The 18,167-nt window shown below is 43.1% G+C and overlaps 1 protein-coding gene across 1 annotated transcript; it reads right to left on the reverse strand.

Moving 5' to 3' along the window:
- Positions 1-184: 184 nt before the first annotated feature.
- Positions 185-15,921, reverse strand: LOC140071009 (malignant fibrous histiocytoma-amplified sequence 1 homolog). Its single transcript, XM_072118201.1, has 10 exons — positions 15,804-15,921; positions 13,620-14,493; positions 11,268-11,562; positions 10,541-10,727; positions 9,251-9,438; positions 8,670-9,160; positions 6,950-7,107; positions 5,189-5,357; positions 4,024-4,094; positions 185-2,695 (listed from the first exon to the last, which is right to left on the reverse strand). The coding sequence occupies exons 1-10, from the start codon at positions 15,841-15,843 to the stop codon at positions 2,610-2,612; spliced, it is 2,559 nt and encodes an 852-aa protein (XP_071974302.1). The 5' UTR covers positions 15,844-15,921; the 3' UTR covers positions 185-2,609.
- Positions 15,922-18,167: the final 2,246 nt, after the last annotated feature.

Genomic DNA, 18,167 nt, shown 5'->3' on the forward strand with positions numbered 1-18,167 from the left:
TTGCCTCATGTTTTTTGTAATGTGTGTGTAAGTGTGGGGGAGGGAGCAGGATATCATGTAATTTACCAATATACATTTATTAACAGTTCTGCGTTGCTTTCTTGATATGTAGTGAAGGCTCCTGCCTTTTACCTCATCAGCCAGACTATAAAATGGCCGCAGCTGGAGGTTCATGTGATCTCTATCTGTCCATGAGCAATCCCCCTGCCAGGACCTCAATCTTATATTCATGAATACTATCATAAAGTTCTAAGTTTTCCAGGATAGGATAAGGAAAACAAAATCAAGCATGACTTTAAAGAAGCCTTTCCTGGTGACAGGTTCGCTTTAATTGGCAAAGTCTCCGTAATGAGAACTCTCACTTCCTGGCCGTAGTCAATAGCCTCTTACTCCAAACCGGTTCCCTACACTGTACTGAAAAGAAGCAACTATTTTGAAACAGCTTTGTCTACAGTTGGGAGTCTAGTCCTTCTGGAATAGATATACTGGTTTTGCTTTAATCCAACATCATGTTATTAGGCTTCCTGAAAGTGATGCTTGATGGTAAGGGGGCTGCCTTGCAATGTAGCAAAAAGAAAACGTATTAGCATAATTCGCCGAATCCCCTAGTGGAGCATCAATGATGCCTCAAAGTCTCCACATGCCTGCAAGGTGGCCTTGATTGGCAAAGTCTTTCTTCCTGACCCTTAATGAAGTCCTGGCAGGGCATTTGTTCATGGAATTGAAACATCCCCCACCAGGGCCTAGCCTTTTCTTGGGGCCTGGAAGCAGCCAGGGCCTAGAATATCAGAGTGGCTGGCTAGAGCGACCTAGGGCATGCTGTCTTCATGGTGCTTGGTATGGGGACCGGAGGGCTGTACTACAGCCTTGCAGGTCTCCAGCAGGTGGTATGTGCAAGAAATATGGAGGGAGAGGCTGTGGTACTGGTTTCTCCCTGGGGCAACCCCTTAGTGTCTGTAGGATGAGTCCCTGGCTAATGTATGGGGAAGCGTGTGGTGGTAGACAGCCGTATCCAGGGATCAGACGGAGGCAATGTTGTGCAAATCAACTTACAGTTCTTTATTGAACAGCAGACAGCAGGCAATGGCCAAACGATAACACAGCAGATTCTGGTTACTGGAGTGGTCGTGGAAAGTGGTCCGCAGGTGTACCAGCCTGATAGTAGATGCAGACTGGGATAGTTGAGTTGGAGCTGTGTACAAGTTGTGGAAGCTGCAGTTCTGGGCTAGAGACTCCATACTCCCCTAAGTGTCAGGCAGTAGGCCTGAGGCAGTAGAAGTTCCTGTGATTGGTATCTATGGCAGCACTGAAGTCTCTTTCTTCACTCTAACTCTTTAGTCCTACTGACTGACCAAGACCATGTGTTCTCACTGAGCAGGGGTTTTATACTCCCCCTGGTCAGGTGGTAGCACCTCTCCAATCACATTCCAGCTAACAATACAGCCACATCATTGGATAATTACGTACACCAATTTAACTGTTTCCTTTCCAGGCAGTATCTACAACTGCAATCATACTCAGATTCCATAACCTTCCCAGAGAGGTGATCAATCTCCCTAACAGCTCCTGACCTGAGGAGGGCGCTATTTGCAACTACCAGCCTGCCTAAGTGTTGGCAGGGGTGCTGCAGAATGCTAGAGATCACATGAGCCTCCATCTGTGGCCATTTTATGGTCAGAAATCTCTGGGTAAGGTAAAATACAGGAGGCTTCACTTTACATATCAAAAAAGCAGAGGAGAACTATTAATAGATGTATATTGGTAAATTACCGTATATATACTCGAGTATAAGCCGACCCGAGTATAAGCCCAGAACCCTAATTTCAACACAAAAATGGGAAAACCTATTGGCTCGAGTATAAGCTGAGGGTGGGAAATGCATTGGTCACAGCCTCCCAGTATATAGTCTGCCAGCCCCTGTAGCATATATCCTGCCCAGCCCCTGTAGTATACAGCCTGCCCAGCCCCTGTAGCATACATCCTGCCCAGCTCCTGTAGTATACAGCCTGCCCAGACTCTGTAGTAAACAGCCTGCCCAGCCCTTGTAGTATACAGCCTGCCCAGCCCTTGTAGTATACAGCCTACCCAGCCCCTGTAGTATACAGCCTGCCCAGCCCCTGTAGTATACAGCCTGCCCAGCCAGAAGAGCCGAAGAGTAGCGGAAGAACCCGAAGAGGATCCGAAGGACCCGAGGTGGCACCGGTGCATCGGAGACAGAAGAGGACCTACGGGTGATGTCAGAAAGGTGAGTTTTGACTTTATTTTTTAGTTGACTCGAGTATAAGCCGAGTTAGGGTTTTTGAGCACAAATTTTGTGCTGAAAAACTAGGCTTATACTCGAGTATATATATTTAATATCCTGCTCCTACATTACAAAAAAACATAAGGTTAAGTGGCCAAACCCTTTAAGCACATATATACCATTTTACAAACTGAAGCTATGCTGGGGACTAAGAGAGAAGCCTTTCCAAAGACTATGAAGGGAAAGTTCCTGTCGAAAACTGAGGAGGAAAGTCTTGAGTAGAAGGACGCATGGGCTGTAGATCTAAGAAATGTAGGCCATGTTTCTTCCAAGACCTTCTTTTACATGTCAGAAAACGTTCTCCTTATTACTGGTGTGATACAATAGATGCAACTCCATAGTTGGTGACGTGAATTGTTGGTGGTAGGAAAGTTTCTTTGGTGGGGCCTGTTACTGTGTATATAAAGATGATAACAAAGAAAAATGTAATGTTAGGTCAAGGATTAACATTAAACAAAAACCAAAAAATACAAAAATAAAAATCACATATTAGTCAAAACAGAATCCTAGAAGAGTACAGCAGTGTAGCAGACGCATTGATCTTCTCACTGGTGGTCCCGCTCCCCTGTGTGCCCCCTACTCCACATCCACTTACCTGTCCCCGCTCCGGCTTCTGGGTCCTTGAGAGTGTGTGCGCATCCCCGCATCCCAGGGCACGCATGCGGCAGCTTCACAAGATTTAAAGGGCCAGTGCGCCGTTAATTGCCGCTGGCCTTACCCAGAATTCTATTTAACCCCGCCTCTCCCCACACACCCTGCCGGATCTTTGTGCCTGTTAGCCTTGGAAAAAGCTTTCCTGATGCCCTGTGCGGTTATCCTGATTTCCCGTTGTGACCTCAATTCCGTTCCTGACCTCGCTCCTGTGCTGCCCATCCTGACCTTCTGCTACATCCCGACTTTGATCATGTGCTGCCAGTCCTGACCTTCTGCTATGTCCCCGACTCCGATTCTGTGCTGCCTGTCTCGACCTCCTGCCTGTTACAGTCCACGAGTTTGCCTGACGATTCTGTACTACGCCTTGGCTGCCACCACGGACAAAGTCGCGCCTGTGGAACAACCTGGTGGTACCATGCCACAACAAGTCCAACCTGCTTTGCGGCGGGCTTTGGTGAAAACCTAGTACCACTTAGACTCCAGTCCCAGGTGTCGGCTTACGTCATCGTCCGGGGTGGAGCAGTGGATCCATATCTCTGATCCTGACACATCTCCATTAGGGTACATTTGCATTGACATGTGCTTGTCTGGCTTGCCTCTGCACCCCTCCCATCACCATGGGAAATGCTGTCACACGGCCGGTTTTTACAGCCAAAGATAGAACCGTACGGTGAGTAAACTTGCTGCTAGATATAAGTCCACATATGGCCCGTGCGAATATGGCCTTAGATTTTTTAGTAGTACATCACGTGTCAGCTGCGGGTGAATGGAGAGGGCTCACGGGCTGACTCCTCGCCATATCGTAAAATCCAAGCCAACAAGAAAAAGGTGCAAATGGATTTTTTCACCAATTTCACTGCATTTGGAATTTTTTTCCAGCTTCCCAATACACAACATGAAATATAAAATACCGTCACTATGAAGTGCAATGTGTTACGCAGAAAAAACAAGCCCTCACACAGATCTTTACATGATAAAATAAAAAAGCTATAGATTTTTGATGGTGAGGAGTGAAAAATGGAAACGCAAAAACGAAAAAGGGCCTCGGTGTTAAGGGGTTAAATTACCTTTTGGTAAGAGAAGTTCCATATTGACTGTATTACAACATGTTTCGCAGGTTTTAAAGTCTTCCTTTATCCTAATAGATGGAGACAAACATTAGGTTGAATGAAGTAGGTTTTAAGGTAGGAAATTTTAAATATTTTTGGAAAAAAAAACATTGCTCACTATTAGTCTGGGTTAGCGTATACATTGAAATCACTGGGGGAATGCCTTGTTCATCGGCAGCAGCCAATTGGCGGCTGTTGTCACTCCTCCCCCCGCGGTTCAATCATTTCATCTCTACATCATTTGTGTGACTGCTGCAACCAATCACTGGCCTCTGTCATAACACCGGCATCTATGGCACATGAACCCCAAGACCAAGCAGTGCCTGAACCCTCATGTGAATAATGTACATGACCTGATTGAAGCCGGAGCAGTGGGGACCGGAGCAGTCCCCCTGCTGGGAATCCTTTACATCTCTGCAGAGGTGACACGTCCATAACTAGTCATTGGCCTCATTAGTACATGGCACAAGAAGGTCATAAAACTGTCCACATGAGTGACATGTATGGGATGGACACTTCCCCACTGAAGAGATCTAATCATATCCCATTCTAGCTATTTTAACACTTCAACAAACCTTTAAAAGGGTATTCTTATACGGGCATTGACATTTAGTTGAATTAATCAGCCATATATAAACATTTCTTCAAATAGGTGTCATGAAAAAAATTCACATGTATGAATATAACTTCCCGTAAATGTAATGATGTTGTCCTTTAAGAAATGAGATTGTTGCCCTTGGAAACAACCACCATTGCTGTAGTGATTGCACAAAGAAACAAACAGATTTTGAATATGAAATGCTCGGGAGTTACTACATGTCCCACAGCCTGTCATAATGAATGCTGAATCCAGCTGATGAGCCTGTGGGGCCGCCACTGCCAAGGTACAGAGGTGGTCATATCCAAGGATAACAACCTTGTTTTTAAGGGACAAAATGGCTGAGAAAGGTCATTTTTGAGGTGCAACAGACACCAAGACATTGTCCTAGTAGCAGTGGTGGGAGATCAGGGGATGTGAGTTTTATTTTAACCATTTGCAGCCCATTTGCATACACAGTGGAAGATTTAGCAAGTGCTGGAGATCAGTCTCAAATGCTTTCAGTTTTATTACATGAATACATACATGTCATAGATAGATCCCGTCCCTTCCATGTCTGGCCACTCAAACTCATCAGGACATCCAATAGTCCTGCATGGTGATCGGATATAGTAGAAAAGTCCCGGCCACTCCTTGCACAGTTTCACCCCGATAGACAGAATTGTTAGCTTGAAGTCCCACAGAGACTGCAAATCTGAATATTTAATAGGAAATTTTCACATTAGAGTTAGTGAACCTTAGCTTACACGGTATTCACAATTATTTATCATGTATTATTATCAACTTAAATGGGTATTCACATTTTAGCAAATAATTTCTATTGTTTTTATGATAAAAAGTTATACAATTTTTCAACATACTTTTTGTATCAGTTCCTCACAGATTTATAGATCTCTGCTTGCTGTCATTCTATGGAATGCGTCTATGTTTGGTGTTAGTGGACAGAAATCTGACCGTGGTCACACAGGTGCACAGCTCGTTATATCACAGACAGTAATCAGAGTTGTGTGGTATAACGAGCCGTGCACCTGTGTGACCATGGTCAGATTTCTGTCCACCAGTAGTAAACAATGAAGCTTCCTACAGAAGGACAGCAAGCAGAGATCTAGAAAACTGTAAGGAATTGATTGTAAGTATATCAGAAAATTGTATCACTTTTTATAATAAAAAGAATGACATTCATTTGCTGTAATGAGAACACCCCTTCAAATTAAAGGATATGTACCATCCAGCATGGATAAACTAGGGACACTTACTCATAGATCCGGGCACTGTGACTGTGGTATCTTATTATATTTGTTATCCTCCTTCCTTCTAAAAGCAACTTTTACAATTAAAACAGAATAATAGGTTTTCCACTACTAAGTTAAAATAGATGTAAAAATGTTCCAACAGAAAAGTATTTGGGTACTACATCAACCTTCAGAGAAGGGCCCAAAAACAGCTATGAAGAATCACTGGTATTGATCGCCATCGAGCAATACGATTTCCAACGTCGAGAGTGTCACACTGAAGCAGGTCCCTCCGGAAACTGAGATCCACCACTCGTAGGTTCCTTCCTCACCTTGTGGTTTCCTTGGTCAGGCTTGTGCTCAGGGAACAAATAACTAATAATATTGTTTTTGATGTAATAAAAATTGTTTTATTTGGCAATTGTTGGCTATTGGCTGTTGGCTCTAGCTCTGTGTTTTAATTGTAGGTAGTTAGTGTTTTAGGCTATTGGTGTACTGGAAATGGGACTTTCATATTCATACACAATCAGTTTTTGGCCGAATTCACACTGACGCATGGCATACGTCACCCCTCCCCTCTCCATTGCTATGCCTTACATACGGCCCATAACATGGGAAAATATTTCTCCTGTGTATGGAGCGGTACGGTGCCACACGTGCAGCACCGTATCCCTCTGTGCGGCCATTGCCGTCTATGGGGGACGTATGTACGGCCACAGGCTTGCAGCCGTACATATGTTCCCCTACGATTGTGTGAATGCGGCCCTACATATATCTTTCTGTTGAACTTTTACAATTATGTTAATGAACCAGAAGGAGCACCCCCCGGCTCCCTCTGCTGTAATCTCCAAAAATGGGAAGGGTAACACCCCCAGAGCCCTTCTGGCTCATTAGTATAGTTGATTTTATGAGGAATGAAGCCATGTATAACAAATATAAGAATATTACCACAGTCACAGTGCCTGGATCTATGAGTAAGTGTCTCTGGTTTATCATGATGGATTTTGACTTTTTCCTGAAACCTTCCCTTCTAAAAGCTTGAATTTGCACTCACCACTGGTGTTTTTTGGTTTCCGGCTGCGAACCTCAAGATAACTATCAGCTCTTTGGTTGAACTGTTTTACCAACAGAGGTTTCCCATTGTTAACTAAAAGGAAATTATCTTTCTCCACCCAATGCGTGGAGTAAAATGAGCAAGATTTTACGATAAGTCTGGAATATAAACAGAAATGTCTATAAATTGAAGATTTTTTTAAAATAAAAAATGATACAAACTGTGTACATAGACCTGATGGAATATTCACTCTGCTGAACAGATCAATATAAGAAATTGGAGTTTCTTAGCGCATAACTCCAGTGAAAGTCAAGTTTTCAAAAATGACTAGTACAGGAAAATACAGGCAGTCCGTGACACCGGACTTACAGACGACATTGGATAAATCTTGTAGAAGTTAATGGAGCCTGGAAATCTTATTTTATATGGGGAAGGGGAGGAGAGCTTATAGTCTGAGAGGGAGATGTGTCACTGCCTCTACGCCAGCTTTCTGGTGCAAAAGCAGCAAAATAATTGCACATTTTTACGTCCTGCAAGAATTTGTGATTAAAATAGCAAATATGCCACCTCCATGTCATGGCCGTGGAGTGGCATAGATGGGCACGGCGGCCAGTGGAGGGGGTGGGCACATGGCTGGAACCCCTATGTTCTTTTGAAAAACTTTCATTTGCTGTTTTTTACTCAAAACTACGCCAGGTCGGACCTAGTGTATTTTTTCCCGGCGGCAGTGCTGCCCGCCAGTTACATCAAGAGGCCTAACCTTCTTAATGTATCTGCCGCAACAAGGGGCGTGTGGCCGTAATCATACACTGGCACTACCCCTAAGACTCTGACGATCACTATAAGTTCCAGAGGTTTGGACCCCAGTGCTCAGACATTTGTTCTCTATGTACAGGATTGTTGTCTTAATGTCAGTTCACTGTCACACCAGAAGGCCAAAGATATTTTGTAGCAATTAAATTGTGATTCGAAGGACAAATCAGTATGTCCGGTTGCAGAGGAATGTGTTCAAAATGTTATAGCACTAGCACTGCTGTCTGGTGGGCAAACAGGGTGTCCTTGCATCATACAGTATGCATCATACAGTCCAATGCAATGGGGCTCATTTACTAAGTCGCGCATTTTCGTCGGGTTTCCCGAATATTTCCGATTTGCACTGAATTGCCCCGGGATTTTGGCGCATGCGATCGGATTGTGGCGCATCGGCGCCGGCTTTCACGTGGCAGAAATCGGGGGCCGTGACCGTCGGCCGTCACAAGATCAGCACTCACATACACCGGGACGAAGAAGGTGAACTCCGGCGGACCTGCTGGATATCGGGCGCACGAACCTTAGTGAATCCCGGCAGACCCTAATCCTCATCGGAGAACGCGCCGCTGGATCGCGACTGGACCGGGTAAGTAAATGTGCCCCAATGTGTGCAGTCTATGGGAAAGGACAAATATAAGGGTAGGTTCATGTGCACGTGGCCTTAATCCAGCTATTGCCAACATATCTGGATTCATCTAGTGACTGACAAAAAAGAAAGAGTCCAATGTACAATAAAGATCTGAGATTATGGCCAAGTGGAAGACAGAATAAATATGGGCTTCAACAACTACTGCAGTAGACCAGAGCAGGAGCATCCGAGCAGTGGAGAACCCTAGAGGACAGGTAAGTAATAATAATGAGTCAATAACACATAAAATAGCACTTAAAATTAATAAAATTAAACTCAAACCTTTGAAAAAAACCTTCAGGAACTTGAGGAGAAAAATACATTCTTATGTGAATATCCTCATGATGGTCTCCTCCCCACCGCTCAGTAACCTCCATGAAATTTTTGAGGTAAGTGGGAAAAAGGTAGCACCATTCTTTCTGAATATCTTTTACAGACCATTGATTCCCAGGAAAAAATTCAGGCGCTCTTGGATTGAGTTTTTTGACATTACAAATGGGCATACAGATCTGGAAATGCATGAGGAGACTGAGGAGCTTCCCATTTTGTGTCCTATATCCAACCAGATCATGGAATAGATCCTCTGTATCCTGTAGACAAAGGACCTCCAGCTGGTGTTTAACTAAAACCCGAATGGCTTGGAAACGCATCATAGCTTTAGATTGTAGCATTTCTTGCCACTTCAGGACATCACGCTTGAAGGCTCTTTCTGATATGAGAACTTCGGCTGGTATTGCCCCTAGTTGGGTGTAGAGATCATGCCTGACGAGCATCTGTAACAGAGAAGAGGAGATGCTTTCTAGAAATGAATGTTCTGCATAAAACAAGGCACAAAAGCACAAAACCATAAAATGGGACCCAACCTTGAATACCGTGATGAGGAACGAAGGTTTCAGAAATACAGTGTTTAGCAAAGGTTTGATGTCTTCATACCACACAATGAGGCCAATTCTATGCAGATACCGTAAAATATCTCGGAGAAGGTTCTTGTTCAGGTCATTCTTGGTCTTCAGCATGATCTCACGTAAAAGATGGTCCAAATCCATTATTCCTGTGAAAGAAGTAGAAGTTATCCTTGCAGGTTATTACTTTTCCCATGGTGGTGGGCAACCAGTTAGGACAAAATCCACAAGCAAAAGGTTCTTGTTCAGATCTCCGTCGTCAAGTCTTGAAGATGTCCAGTTCAGCTGACTCTGTAGACCACTGAGCACAGATGCATCAACATAACTTTTAGAGTACATTCACATCATGCTTTTTTCATACGCTCAGCATATATGCCAGGAAAGCTCCCGATGTATACATTGAGCGTATCCATAGACTTATACTGGCAGATGCGTAATATATATCACATACTGGGGGAAACACAAGATGCAGCAATCTATGTTTTTCAATCCCGCTCCCTCCTGTTGAGTGACCTATACACTCAGAGGAGGCCATTTCAGCCATTGGGGGACAGATGCAAAGTATAGCACCCATCCTCTGCCTCCGCTGAATGTACTCTCAATGAGGTTGTCGGTGATGTAACTGTCCATATAGGGGGGAGGGGGGGGGGGGGGAACCCTGAGCATCAACCGCAGCCAATCACTGGTTGCTGATGTTTATTCCTCTGCCTCCTTTCCTCAGGAAGGGGAGATAATGGATAATAGCCCTCCCTTGTAGGGATCCACTCAGAATCCTGCCGACGTATCCTTACACCGGAGATAAATAAATAAGATGTTAACTTAAGACTATTCTTTTACACAGTGGGGCAGATTTACTTACCCGTCCCGGGCGGTCCCACGGTGCGTAGTCCGACGAGGATTCGGGTCTGCCCCGATTCACGAAGCTCGTGCGCCCGTGTTCCTGCATCCGTTGCTCCCCCCCCCCCCCCCCCCCATTTCAGTCGCGTGCAAGTTGGTGCCAATGCGCCAAAATCCGATCGCATGTGCCAGAATCCCGGGGAAATTCGGCGCAAAACGGAAATCATCGGGAAACCCGACGAAAATGTGTCCGATGGACCCTTAGTAAATAAGCCCCTTTGACTTAAAGGGAGTTCTGATGAGGAAAAAAAAATCAACATTATTAAAATTTTTTAAAAAGAAGCATTTCCTCACCTCATGAATTGCTACTCCTTTTCTACTGCCTGAAAATGCTGGACATTACCTTCAGCTTACCATGTTGTGGTGTCTCTTCCATTTGTTTCACTTCGATGATGGCATTTTCCACTACTTTATAGATAGGGGGCAGCATTTTTATTACATTTGGAAATAATTCTTCCTTGCATACAGTTCTTAAAATATGATCCTGAAGCTTTTCAATGTCACCATATTGTGTGCCAGTAATAGGGAACACATTCAAAACCTACCAAAGAGAAAATGCACAAAAGATAAATAAATACAACTTTAGTATTTATACATATTAACCTGCGTTTACCAGCAGTTTGTCCATAAGAAGCTGCAAACAGTTTGAGGTTACAGTAATTACAGTTACAGTTGGAGAGTTGTTGGTAGCAGCAGGACAGTGAAAAATTAATGTATATATTTCAGGGTTGTAGCTGGACTTTGAACACTCTGATGCATGGTGTGAGAGATCTCTTCACTGAAAACTGTAAAGCCTTTCCCCTTTGCTATGATTAGGAACATTAGTAAGCCTCTTGTTATACATTACAACAGAGGAGAGTGCCTGGAGAGTTTGAATGCAGTTTAAGCAGATCCCACCCTCCCCAGTGCAAAAAGTCCAGCTACAATCCTTGAATATAAATGTATTTTTCACTGTCCTGTTGCTACCAACAAACGGATATACAAATGCACAGATCTCCAGACTGTGACCAGTGTCCACAGCTTTCTGTGGTCAAAACTGCTGGTAGACTCTTTCTTAAACTGAAAATATTGGTTCATCTACATGTACGGTGCAGTTTGATAAATCTCGCAGCTTTTCTGCCTGTTCCAAATACAGCTCGGAGTCATGACGTTCTTCCAGATTGTTTATGAAGTGGGCAAGGTTGGCCTTGTGTTCATTAAGCATCCTGGAAATCCTTTCCTCGATGTCTTTACTCTTCTCTTCCACTTCCCCTGATTGACATACGTCCGTGTGGGTGCCCACAGTAAGAACTACTGAATTGGGCACCCTCATGACCAGATTTTTAATCCAGAATCCCACAAGGTCCATAAAAATCTGCTCATTAGCAACTTGGTACCTGGTAAATACAAAAACATATTATTATTTGCCTGTTTTTCTTCCTATCTGACCTAGCTCTGTCCCTGCCTACTTACCGGCCCTGTACAAATATACAAGCGACGATTAAAGAATCAATACTGGGGATAGTAGAGTTGGGTGCGGGGGATGCCCATAAAAAGGTATTGTAACAGATATTATTTGCTGCTAGACTCTATGTCGCACAGCATTGGGGTGGTGCAAAAACTCCATCCTTCTTTGGTTGGTTGGCATTGGTAAAAAAATAAGATGAGAAAGGGATTTTTGACATAAGAGATAGGATAAAAAGCTTGGAAAAAATTTGGCTATTGGGAGATAAAATTTTAAATTTATGACATTGATGTCATTTTTTTCCACCATAATCCTTAAAGGAGGGTTTTGCAAGTTTTGAAAAATATAAATAAAAACAAAAAATGTATTAAATAATAAAAAACAAATGCAAAGAAAAAAAAGACAAACAAACAAGAAAGACCGACAGACAAATAGCAAGGTCAGGCAAACCGAGTCAAAACCAAGATGATGACGAAGTACAAAATAGTAAATCAAGAAATAGTCAACAAAGTCGGAATTGGAGTCAGAGTCAGAAGATTCAGCAAAAAATCGAGGGCCTGGATGTCACCATTGCAGCAGACAGGTTAGGCCCTTCCTCACTCCGATGACCCACTCCCAGTTAAGTGGCAAGTTGTCCATCACAGGCTCGAGCAGAGCATAGCCCCAGTGTGGTCAGAAGACCACTGCAGCCAGAATCTATTCAGCAAGTTCTAGCATCTTCTGTATCTATATTTGGCTATGTAATTGTTCAGAATCCTTGAACTGACTGAAAAACAGTACAGGCTGCCATGTCTCATGAAGCATTGGAGCTACTGGAACCGTGGACACCAATTAGAACTTTTTGTTGGTTCTTTAGACGTAGCCATGGAACTATTTGCTAAATTCATGCCGACTCTGGTTGCATTTGGAATATTCTAGACTGCAGAGATATTCCTCTTCTCAAAATTAACGTAAATCGAAATGTGCTAACTGAACGGAAGTCCACCATAAAATTATCTCCAGATGGTATTACACCCCAGCATACTTAGCACGCATATTCCCAGGAATTGTGGACATAAGGGTACAATTCTCCATATCTTTTGGGAATGCCCGCTAATTAAGGCGTATTGGAGAGAAATAGAAAAAATCATAACTGCTTGTAGCAAAATCTCTTTTTTTTTTCTTTAAATCCAGCATTAGCAAATCTTGGTCTGGGCATTAACATCTTTCCAGTGAGCTTAAGAAAACTCACAGGACACATTTTGCAAACAGCTAAACTTTTGATCGCTAGATCTTGGAAGTCCCCCTCCCCACCGTTATTACCAGAATTTTTTGCTTCCATTAATCTACACTGTTTATTGGAAAAAACATACCCTCTAAGGCAAGGTTCCCTAAAAAGCTTCCTCATCATGTGGGACCCCTGAATTGCACTAGCTAATAACAGAGATCCATCGTATCCAGTAATCCCAAATGACTGAGGTAATACTCATTACCTACATTCACACTGCCATTGCCCGCCCGTACCATAGCGGGCAACGGCAGTGTACGGGGAGAGGAGGAGGAGGTGAGCGCAGCTCACCCCCGCCCCTCTCCATAGGAAGTAATGGGGCACGGCGCCGTATTACGGGAAAAGATAGGACACGTGCGGCGCCGTACCTCTGGCCCATTGACTTGTATGGAGGACGTATATCGGCCGTATATACGTCGGCCGTATATACGTCCTCCATACGTTAGTGTGAATGTAGCCTAAAGTAAAGTAATATATCCTGGTGAGAAACACTCCTTCCCTTCCCTTTCCCCATCCCCTTTGATATTTTCTTGGTCTTAGAGTTTATAGTAAATAATTTACATGTTTACAACCGCAAAAAAGCTATATATGTAAAATCCTAAGTCTATATGTTGAACCATTATGTATATGCTTATGTTTAACTTGTTGGACTTAATAAAAAATATTTGAAAGAGAAAATTAATGTAAACCAGAAACCTGACATTCTGAGAGTTTTGGCTCACCTGTGTAGATTAACCACAAGGATGACAAGAGCTTGTGGAGTAATAAAAACATGATGGGTGACGTAATACTCTAGATGTCCAGCAAAATCCCAGAAAAGAAACGTAAAGTCCTGGATGTGAAATTCACTGATCTCTATACCCACGGTCCTTTCCTCCGGAGATACCGGTGCGGAGTGGCATTGTGTGAGGCTTCTGCTTATGGTTGTCTTCCCGGCTAAACTGGCCCCTATAAATATAACTTTCACCCTCTTCTCCTCTCGCGCCTGGCTCTCTTGTAGTTGTAGGAAGTAACTACGGATTTGTTTGAGACCACCCATACATACTTCATCAGGAGGTTCCCTCAGGTGGTTGGAGGAAACCTTGAACTTCTTCAAGGACAGGCCAAGGAAGAGCTCAGCGGGGAGTTTTTGTAGCTTGTTGTTCTCCAGATAGACTTCATTCAAGCTCTTTATATCCAAGATACATTCGGGAAAATCAGTAAATATGTTGTGGGATAGATTTAGGTATTGGAGCTTGGAGCAGCTGCCCAAATCCATTGGCAGTTTCGAGAGACGGTTGTTATTTAGTTTTAGGTGTTTAAGATCTTTGAGATTTGGGAAAACACCAGAGGGGATGCTTTGTATTTTATTTTGGTTTAACTCCAACTTTTCTAAATGGATCAAATTCCGGATTTCCATGGGGAAGTCAGTTAGCTCATTTTTGGAGAGAATGAAAATCTTGAGCTCCTGAAGAAGGTTGATCCCAGAGACACTTTTTAGTTTGTTTCTATCAAGGTTAAGGGTCTGAAGTTTGGTGTCAGATAAGATTTCTGATGGAATGACCTTCAATCTCCGAAGAGATAAGTCTATTTGCCTCAAAGGTAGGATTTCTCTGCCTGTTTGGAAACAAAAATAGAGTTATTACATTTAAAGGGACAAGTATATATAACATAGATCATTTGGGGGATTTAGTCTTTAACCCCTTAACGCCACTGCCCTTTTGGTTTTTGTTTCCATTTTTTGTTCCCTACCATTAGAAATCCATAGCTTTTATATTTTTTCTTGTACAGAGCTGTTTGAAGGCTTTTTTACACAGCAAATTTTCCTTTCTGGGGACCGTATTTAAAATTCCATGCCATGTACTAGGAAGCTGGAAAAAAATATATAAATGTGGTGAAATTGGCAAAAAACCCCACACTTGTGTCATTGTCTTGTGGGCTCGGTTTTTACGACTATCACTGTGCGCTCTAATTAACACCTTAAATTTATTCTTTGGGTTGGTACGATAACAGAGATCAGGGCTGGATCAAAGGGGAGACTGGGTGATTGGGACCCCCATTTTTCACAAGAACAGGGGTCCATTGTACTCCAGATGAATAGAGCGACAAGTCACGCACACCGTGCACCTTGCTGCTCTATTCGCTCTATGGCACCAACAATTCCATAGACAATGAATGCAGTGGCAACGAGTATGCATGACCAGCCATTTTATTCTTTTGTGATACACTGTGAAACATTAAGCTTGCTTACACAAAAACTGCTGTAGAGGAGGGTCTGCTGATCCCTCTGAACACTATCTACACAGCAGGGAAGCTGTCAAGAATTATTGCTCACACAGCACAGAATATACACCACACGTAACAGTTTCACTGCTGTTTTCTACTACTTTTTACATGCTGCATGCTCTTCCATATGAAGAATGCTGCCAGACCAGTCATTATATAGTCCTGCATATACACAGTGTTAAACGGATTTACAGGATGCAAACTGCTTAAATGAGGAAGAAACGCAGAGGGAAACGAAGTACACAGGAACAAATTTCTTTAATAAAGTATTTTACAAAGTTGATTATTATCATCTGCATTATTGATTTATGCAATTTTGTTAAAGGTTTAGTTATGATTGATGTGAGCGCACTCCAGGTTTTTTTGAGATTTAAAGAGGGGTGGCACATGTTTATCCTATGAATTTTATTTCATAACTCCAGAAACAGGAGAATCTGGGCTAAAAGCACTTACTTCTTCTGATTAAAATTTTAGAAAGATGACAGACTCTTTAGTGAGAGATTTTTCAGTTTCTATTGTATTTACTTTAGATTCGAGATGTCACAGCAGTAAGTACACACACTATTGCCAACCACTACCCTCAGTCACCATTGTGAATGTTACTTTAAAATGAACTTTTATAGATGAGTCCTCGTACTTACTTTTTTCTTCCATTTTTTCGTATTTTACGCGAGGCTCCATTTCATTAATATAGTTTCATTTCCCTAAAGATTCACTTGTTTTTACAGTTGTGTCATCACATGGATGGTTAAGCAAGACTGCGACGCCTGAAATGATGATACAGAAAAATCTTACAAAAAAAGTCTACAAGTCTCCAGGAAGTGATGGTGTAAGGCCCCTCCTGCAGAGCCGCATACAGAACCGTATCAGTGCGTAAAGTGCCGTCATTAGCGACTTCCCAAGATCCTCCATGTGTGAGGAAAAGGTGTCTGGAGTCTGAACTTACAGAGTAACGCTACTGTTGCTCTTTACATAGGGGGCCTACATTCTGAACATACTTGAAGGTCTGGGTTTGTATTTAGAGGGTAGGTCCTCTTCATTTCCTGCAGGGTCATAAACAACAAAACTGAACTGCTATGGACCAGAACCATAATGTATTTAGTCCAGGTTCTGTTTGGGATCCTTCAATGGTCAGATTCTAATTTGGAGGACTTATGGTGAACGATTCGATCACTTTTTCTGTGGAGTTAGAGATCACTCAAAATGTTGCGTGCCGACCTGAGGAGCCAGTGCACTGACCAACAGTATTGTAGAGATATGAAGGACACCAAGATATCAGCGTCATCTGCAGAACATACTGCGGACACAGGCTTCTCATGGTAGGGCTTCATAGAGGATGTCTACCATCAGTTTTATGGATGGTACATGTGTCCTGCTAAGACGTTCCTGAGGAGCCAGTGCACTGACCGACAGTCACCTATTGTAGAGATATGAAGGACACGAGATCTCAGCGTCATCTGCAGAACATACTGCGGACACAGGCTTCTCATGGTAGGGCTTCATAGAGGATGTCTACCATCAGTTTTATGGATGGTACATGTGTCCTACTAAGAGGTTCCTGAGGAGCCAGTGCACTGACCGACAGTCACCTATTGTAGAGATATGAAGGACACCAAGATCTCAGCGTCATCTGCAGAACATACTGCGGACACAGGCTTCTCATGGTAGGGCTTCATAGAGGATGTCTACCATCAGTTTTATGGATGGTACATGTGTCCTACTAAGACGTTCCTGAGGAGCCAGTGCACTGACCGACAGTCACCTATTGTAGAGATATGAAGAACACCAAGATCTCAGCGTCATCTACAGAACATACTGCGGACACAGTTCTTCTCATGGTAGGGCTCATATAGGATGTCTACCATCAGTTTTACTGATGGTACATGTGTCCTACTAAGACGTTCCTGAGGAGCCAGTGCACTGACCAACAGTCACCTATTGTAGAGATATGAAGGACACCGAGATCTCAGTGTCATCTGCAGAACATACTGCGGACACAGGCTTCTCATGGTAGGGCTTCATAGAGGATGTCTACCTTCAGTTTTATGGATGGTACGTGTGTCCTACTAAGACGTTCCTGAGGAGCCAGTGTACTGACCGACATTGACCTATTGTAGAGATATGAAGGACACCGAGATCTAACCGTTATCTACAGAACATACTGCGGACACAGGCTTCTCATGGTAGGGCTTCATAGAGGATGTCTACCTTCAGTTTTATGGATGGTACGTGTGTCCTACTAAGATGTTCCTGAGGAGCCAGTGCACTGACCGACAGTCACCTATTGTAGAGATATGAAGGACACCAAGATTTCAGCGTCATCTGCAGAACATACTGCGGACACAGGCTTCTCATGGTAGGGCTTCATAGAGGATGTCTACCATCAGTTTTATGGATGGTACGTGTGTCCTACTAAGATGTTCCTGAGGAACGACCAGACAGGCCATGGAAGTCTCGTCATCTGGCTTAGACATTACTGGGAAACCCTTTCTATGTGGTGGTGACCATAATCCTGCCGACAAATGACACTAAAGGTCATTTACCATCAGTTTTACTAATGGTAGACGTGTCCTACTACGATGTTCCTCAGGACTTGTTTTATTATAACTCTATACGTCACGATTGAGTCAATATAGAGTTGTACAAATTATGCAAACTAGCCTGGGGCGCACCAGCTACGAGGCCAGTGTCTTGTCTCAACATATTCACGACCCTGTTGTGCTACCAGTGTAAAACCTACTCTATGCACTGGGGGGAGGGGGATAAATGAATATACTAGCCTAATAACCCCAATTAGCATAATTTTAATAACTCTATATTGTTGCAATTAGAGTTATTATAAAAGAAGTCCTGAGTAACATTGTATCTCAGGAACTTCTTAGTAGGACACGTCTACCATTAGTAAAACTGATGGTAAATGACTAGAGATGAGCGAGCACTAAAATGTACTCGTTATTCGAGACGAACTTTTCCTGATGCTCGAGTGCTCGTCTCGAATAACGAAC

This window comes from Engystomops pustulosus, chromosome 7 (genome assembly GCF_040894005.1).
Source record: "Engystomops pustulosus chromosome 7, aEngPut4.maternal, whole genome shotgun sequence".
NCBI classification, from domain to species: domain Eukaryota; kingdom Metazoa; phylum Chordata; class Amphibia; order Anura; family Leptodactylidae; genus Engystomops; species Engystomops pustulosus.